Source organism: Rhopilema esculentum, chromosome 11 (assembly GCF_057945365.1).
Source record: "Rhopilema esculentum isolate cy_ngs chromosome 11, ASM5794536v1, whole genome shotgun sequence".
Taxonomy (NCBI): Eukaryota; Metazoa; Cnidaria; class Scyphozoa; order Rhizostomeae; family Rhizostomatidae; genus Rhopilema; species Rhopilema esculentum.
In genome coordinates, this window is record NC_142825.1 from 9,462,094 (window position 1) to 9,469,647 (window position 7,554).

Here is a 7,554-nt window from a genome sequence, read left to right on the forward strand (position 1 = left end):
TTACTCCCGCTGCAGTGAACGTGCTTGAACCTTCAGTCCTTTGTTTCGAAACAATACCGTCTTAAACCAATCAGTGTTGCAGGGTCATAGCACATGCGCATTAATAACAGTATACGCATATCTGTTTTGTCTTGGACCACACCTCTTGAACTTCCCGCCAGGGCTCCAAGTGATAATACGCATGCGGAATGACCCTGAAACGGGGCTAGTGCATGTCTGGAAGACGGGCATGATTCATCCGCCAAACAAGTGCAATACTTGGTGCTGCGTTTTCTCACGTGCGTATTTATACCATGCCAATTACAATGCCAATTCATAAGAATGCCAATGAGGTATAATACCTCATTGTAGAATGCTTCTTCCAGAGATGTTCCTAGTATAAAGTATAATACAGGACTACAGACAATAATTCTGGTAAGGATCGATTGATAAAGGAGGAGCTTTCTAAATAAATAAGCTAACCGAGACATTGTCCTCCCCCCCCCACCCCCCGCCCCCCGAAAAAAGCAAAGAAATTAAAAGTCATTTAAAATAAAAATAAATTAAAAAAACTGAAACAAAGGAATGTGTTTACCAAATGAGAATGAAATCGTATTAGGTTCTTTACATATGAGTGGAGATATCGAGAAAGAAGAGCATAGTGTAAATATTCGAAATCCACCATTTAAAAGGAGCAGCAAATCATGCCTCCAAATCCAACCAGAATCTGATTTTATTAAAAACTTCAGACGGAAAACATACCAACATAAGTGTTATTTTTCAGCAAAAGGGGCTTCAAATACCTTGTAATTAATAGAAATTGAAATTTTAATCAACTTTAGTCTGCTAGTCCTGGGCAAAGCAACCCTGGCAACTTCAATTTTGGTGTGCCATTCACCTTGGAGAATTGATAAAATATAATAGGGTTTGGACTCGAATGCATATGCGTGTTAAACTTCATCAGCGGACATCTTATAGAGTTCTTTTGAAGGCCAGCATACCATATACTAAGTTTCTTAAAAATGGATTTTGAAGTGAAAGATGTCATTTATAAATCATTATTCCTTATAGAAACGCATCCATCTCCCTTTTATGGTTTGAAGTATAGATCAAGCTAATCGCAACTTTTCAGAGAATCCTTTTAAACTGGTGATTTCATTTACTGGATATAACCTCAACAGCAAGCAAAAACTTCTAATTCGCAGGGTCTGACATAATAAAGGATAAAGAATGTGTAATAAAATGCACGAAGACTCAACACATTTTTTAAATGGAGCTAGCCAAAGAAGCAGAAGTAACAAAGCAACACTTTCTTAATTACTGACCCTATGTCGCTATTAAAATTTTCTTTAAAGTTTCTTGATTTAAGAAAAAGAACACTTGAAACAGTTTTAGAAGTAGGTTTAAGAAACAGTCGAATCTGTACGTTTAAGAAGTCGAGCTGTATTTTTAAAGTAATATCATGCCCTCCCTAGCGGTGTACGCTTTTCTTCAAATATACGACAAAATAAAGTGCCTTAACATGTCTGAAGGAACGGGGACGTGCCATTATTTAGGGGTACCTTTTTTCTAAAAAGTGCGGAATTATCGGCATCAGCTTTCGAAATTTGTGCGGAACTATAGGTATCATTTGAAGAAACATGCAGAACTATGGGTACCATTTTGAGGAAATATTGCAAAATTATTAGGAGAGAGATTTAGCATTAACAGAATGAATGTCCAGTTAGAAATAAAAATATGAAATATGTGTAATATTGAGATTTTGGGGCATAGGACATGCAAAATTTGATTGATAATTTTTATGTACTTTAAAAATTTTATTCGCTCTGCAGAATTATGGGTATAGTTTTCATCATCTTTGCGGAATTATGGGTCACATTTTTTCAAACATTTGTGGAATTATGGGTCCAAAATTTTAACCAAAATGGCACGTCCCCATTCAAAATTATGCATAGTTTACCCCCCGAGATAGCGGGTCAATTACATTAACATGGAATCCTAATTACGTCATAAAAACTTTATCTGGTTAAGTCTAAGTTGCTAAAAAAAATTAGACATTTCTATTTTCTAGAACATTTATATGTCGTTAAGGCTAGAGGGGGCATGATCATCTACTTGGGCACTTAAAAACCCCTCTGCTTTTGTAGGAAACTTTCAAAGTACAATTTTATACAAGTACAAGGGTTTGCGTAATAAACGCATCGCTTATGGTATAAACTCTTTTTTCAGAATATAATTGATAAGAATATTCAGGCTCGGAATAATCTGTTTTTAAGAATATTGCTCAGTTCGCAAATTTGTGTCTCATTTTTTCAGCAGATGCCTGTGTTGCCATGTTCATAACAGGTAACTGCATGCCTGACATACCTCAATCGAGTGTATTCGTTAGAGAGTATCTCCAGAAAATTGAGACTGAACGCAATTTATATCCTTATAAAACGTAGTGTGCAGCCACTAGACTGAAGGCTTGATGAACTTAATGTAATTCAACGTGAGAAAAAACCAGTAAATTTCTTTTTTCGATGTCTACTTCACTATGCACGTTCGTGGGGCAATTCACTCTTGCAAATAGCGTGCGAGATTTTCCCTAAAACAAATGGATTTATTGGGACTTTGATTTAAAACAATAGGATTTTCACGAAAGGTGTACGAGATCTTCTTGAAATGATTTGCCCCTCGTGCACGTTCGTTTGTCTTTACAGTTTACTGCTACAGATTGTAATCCTCGTGACTGGAGGAGGACAATCAAGAGCCAGACACAATATAAGTGGTTAAACTGTCACGAAATGATCAACAATTAAACGGTGTTTCTACTGAATCAAGTTTGATCCTTACGGCTAAAACGATAGCAAAGGAGACACTTTTCCTGGCCCAGGTAATGTGGGCCAGAAGTGGTTTCCTGTACAACAAAATTCAACAAAAGCCATTCAGGCAATACATCTCATGATTATTTGAAGTAACTGAATCAATGATGCAAGATCCTTAAGCTAAACAGCCTTTGAATTTTCTTTCATACAAAAACAGTTTGTATGCCAGTTATTTATCAGGTGTTGACATTAAGCAGTTGACTGGCCCTTTAAGGAGGAAAAACTTTGATCGAGGTGATTAAATTGTCTTTGGCATTTGTAAAACTAGCACACTGGGAATTTACTCGAATAAGGTTGTATTAGAAGGGTTTGAAAAAAGCATCGAAGTTAAGACTAAATTATAACTAACTGGTAATACACAGTATTCCACTGAGAGCATTGCACATAATTCCAATTCTAGATTCTCTTAAAGAATTTACCCGTGTGCTGTTTCAGAATATCTTATAAGGCCCAAAATTGAGGTTTTTAACAATAGTGATGCAAAACAGAAATTTAGGTACTCTTGCAAAATGTCTATGACCCCTCTGTGACCCAAAACGGTGGTATCTTTGCCCCCATTCCTGCTTATAAATATCTGGTCGTTGATCCAGGTTGTGACCGAAAAAATATTGTCACTTTAAATCATCCGGTCTTTCAAATCTACAAGAGTTTTTTCTTATTCTTAGACGATGTTCATTCTTGTAATTTATATCTATTTCCCATGATCTCATAAAGATGCAATATTTTCACTTCCCAACACCCCCTCCCTCCCCGCTTTTATGCTTCCTCCCTGTCTCCTGGGCACCTAATAAAGCCCTCCCTTTTATTAACAGTAAGAACGAATTCTTGACTGTGTCAACCATTGCTGATATTCCGCTAAATCGCTAAAAATAGCAACAGCAATATTGATTGATATTGTATAATTTATCTTGGTATAAATTTAGAACATAGGTTCTTGGCTGATAGGTCTGTGGGTTTTTGTTGCTAAACATTTAGCCAAAGTGCTTCTTGGCATCATGCGATGACCACAACAAATTGTTTCTAGAAAAACATTTTCAAACTCTTGAAAGATAATAACGACTCCAAAAACTTTAATCATATCTTCTACGGCATTGCTTTTGCTACAAACACAATCCGGCTGGTGGCAATCCAGCTGGTGGCTTGGAAATTATCCGACGTATAAGGTAAGATTGCACTTGCGATGAATCAGATAAGATTGCACTTGTTGTGATGTGTTGTACCGGATGGGAAAGTTGTTTTATTATAAATGTTGGTTGCGTTCTCTCCCACGACACAGCAATGAGATTGTTGACATATTTGTACATGCTTGATTAGTTTCTTTTATTGTCAAATACATCGATATAAACCCACGGATTTGCAATGAGGTCAGAGTAAACAAAGAAGCAACTGGACAACATAAAAAGCCAGCACTGCAGTTGGTGCTATGCTACGATAGTAAAACACAAGGGCGAAGAGGAGGCATATCGACAAAGAATCGAATATTTTTACTTGAATACAACCATGAAATCTTGGAGGTTTAGAAGAGCCCAAAGCGTACCAGATGTGTACTCAAGAGTTGTAAATGTGGTGTTTCTCGGTGCTGCTGGGGTTGGAAAAAGCAGCCTTGTTCGGAGGCTACTGGATAGAGAATTCATGGAAGATTATGTGCCTACTGTATACGATGTGTTTCATAAGGAAATCATCAACGATAATGGCCGAGTGAATTTTCAAATTACTGATATGTCGGGATACTATTCGTTCCCTCCAATGCGAAGGATCGCCATCTCGAAAAGCAACGTATTTGTTCTCGTGTATGAAATTGGAAATAGCAAGTCGTATGAAGAGGTCAAACGACTGAAGGACGAAATAATTGAATTGAAAGGAGATTGCGGTGCAGGTATCATTATAGTTGGAAACAAAACTGACGTTAAAACCCACGCAAAAACATTGGACGTTGAGAAAGAGGACGATCTTATTGCCTCGTCCTTTACAACTTTAAAAATATCAGCCAAGACAGGGGAAAGTGTATTCCAGCTCTTGCAGTCAATACTGGACTTAAGTAACAAACAGATCCCTGTTAATGTCAGGAGAAGACAGTTTAGTGAAAATAAAGCATCGAGATCGTTAAAAGCAATTTCTATCAAATGGTGATGTATTTTCTATTTTAGAGATACGCCATCTTACGGCAGCCAGTTTTAACATTTTTATATGAAATGAATTTGTGCCACGATTGAAGCTATTTGTAAGACTAAAGACGTAGGAATTTTTTTAAAATGGAGGAAACTTGTAGTCAGAAAGGGACCTCCCTTTGAGCTACAGATAGCAACTTAACCTATGTTGCAGAAAAATACAAGCCACAAGAATTTGGTATTCGTTTTTAGTTTGGTATTTTTTTAACGCCACATTTTACTCATCCTCGTGTATGCTGTATGAGTAAGGGGTTGAAGGGGCAATTATCACTTAAATTGAAAATCATCACTTTATTTTTATTCAATCAATTTATGAAAGAATTTATAAAATCGGCAATTTATTATGATATTTTTATTCGTTGCTATCAATGAAAATTTGATTTTATTATCAATATTATTGATGAAAGTTTTGTCATCTTGAACCCTCAATGAATATGGCAATAGTGAGCACCCCCTTGCAATTTTTTTAAAGCATCCAGGGTCAATATATATAAACTACATTGTATTATACGTACATTTTTGTAAGATGGTTTTACTAAGCCTACTTTTTTAAATATTTGTGGTTATGAACCTAGAATTATATTTAAACAATTTTTTAGAAAAGATATCAATTCTTTATTGGTGTATTTCATTATCACAAAAACATTGTAGGAAATGAAAAATACTTGCAAAAAGCAAGTGCTCTTCAGATTATTTGTGTTTTTTCCTTAGAAAAAGTCAAATTGTCGATCAAATTCAAGCCTTGCTTTCTGACAAACTCTTAAATTTAACCAATTTCGAGCAACAGTATTCTTTAGAAATTCATTCTAATAAAAATGTTTGTATAATAATTTTTTAATAATAATATATACGTGCTGTAAATTCTTAGTCATTCCAAGGAAAGTCATTTAGAAAATATTTGTTATCAAAGCAGTTCATTCGTTCAAAATGATACTTCCTTTTGTTTACGCGTTGAAGGGAAATTTCAAGCCGGGAAGTGCTTTGCAACTAGCTGGATTGCTACAGGGACACCGGAGCAAATTTTGGAGTGGGGAGTAGGGGAGTAGGGGTATCAGGGAGTAGGACTGTAGGGCTGTAGGGTGGTAGGGGATAGGGATCTAGACAAATAAGCAAACTTTATTGTAGTTTTCCTCCATTATATTTGATATCACTGTGAATATCATAGTTCAGCAAAAAATTTAGGGGGCTATATCGCCCCTATTGCCTGCCTGTATTACCGGGGGATGCCTTTTTGTATACGCACATTCTTTACTTCAAGAACTGCTCTCTCCTCCGGCTGAAATTTGATAACCACAACCCCAATGAAAAACACAATTAGCTCGCGTGCCAGCTTGCCATGTGTTTCGTTAATGCATAGCTATTATTCTCGCCCTTACTATTAAGAATTGGTTATCAATTTCTATTAAAGCTGCTTGGCATCTTTTTAACGACTTTGTGTTCCGTTATTGATTTGTAAATTGCCTGTATTCTGCTTATTAGTGTTATTTTATTTATAACCATGCGTTTTTAACTATTTTCATTCTTTTCATTCAGATCATTTTTCTGTATCTTTACTGATAGCATGTTACTGAATTGAGCTAAAGTATTTTGATAGAAAAATTATGTATGTAAATATATTCGAATAAAAATTAAGAAAGATACATCGTTTCTTAATGTTTAAATATCTGTGACCCTCGCTTTGGGGTTGTAAGGGAGTCTTTTGTCTCTCAACTCAAATTCAAAAAGCTCCAAAAATTGAATCATGAATCAGTTGCGTGAAACCTCTTATTGTGCCATTGCCATTGCGTTACGCAGGCATCCCACAATGCATTTTCAGTCTTAAATCAATTTTGGTTAATCCGTAGAAGTATACCGCCATTCAGGACCGTGGCATGCTCCGACAGGACATGAATTGAGAATTAAAGCGTCACTTCCCTCCACTAGCTTACAGGTCCAGCCTGACCCGACTGGAACCACCTGGCAGTGTTCCCTAGCTCAGGGCTACGAGAGATGGCCAACGGTTAACTCGGCGGGGACCGGCAAGGAGGGCGGATGAGCTACGACTCCAGGGGTCAACGGCTTCGGGTGGAAGAACTCCTGGAAAGAGGGATGGTGTCCCTTTAAAAATACTGTAGAGGTGGTCCTGGGGGCCAATCTCTACTATTAGCCCCTTAGTTTTATCATGACAACAAACCAAAACTCAGATTTTGGGATAGTTGGAGGGTCATGGTAGATGATGATGATACCGCCATTGTTTGGATTGTCGCCTAGACAACTTGCTAAGCGCGCAAAGGCTCATTGTTGGCAATGAGTCTTGAATCATTCACTGATTCCTGAATGCGATAAACCTATAGCAATTAGGTTTGATAGGAGCCTCGAATCATCAGTGTGTTTCGTTTATCGACCTTGTGCCACTGAAAGTTTTTGAAAAAACTTATGAAAAAAATTTTAGGGTTCAAGGTTTTTGCTATTCGAAATCTCAAAACATGCAATGAAAAAGTATGTTTTGGAAGACAAGCAGGAGACAAAAAAATAAGGAACAGAATTTATGATGTTACCAG

General features: G+C 36.7%; 1 protein-coding gene across 1 annotated transcript; it reads left to right on the top strand.

Moving 5' to 3' along the window:
- The first annotated feature begins 3,790 nt into the window (after positions 1 to 3,790).
- On the top strand, positions 3,791 to 6,654 carry LOC135693607 (GTP-binding protein Di-Ras2-like). Its single transcript, XM_089111617.1, has one exon. The coding sequence runs from the start codon at positions 4,347 to 4,349 to the stop codon at positions 4,974 to 4,976; it is 630 nt and encodes a 209-aa protein (XP_088967743.1). The 5' UTR covers positions 3,791 to 4,346; the 3' UTR covers positions 4,977 to 6,654.
- The last annotated feature ends 900 nt before the right edge of the window (positions 6,655 to 7,554 follow it).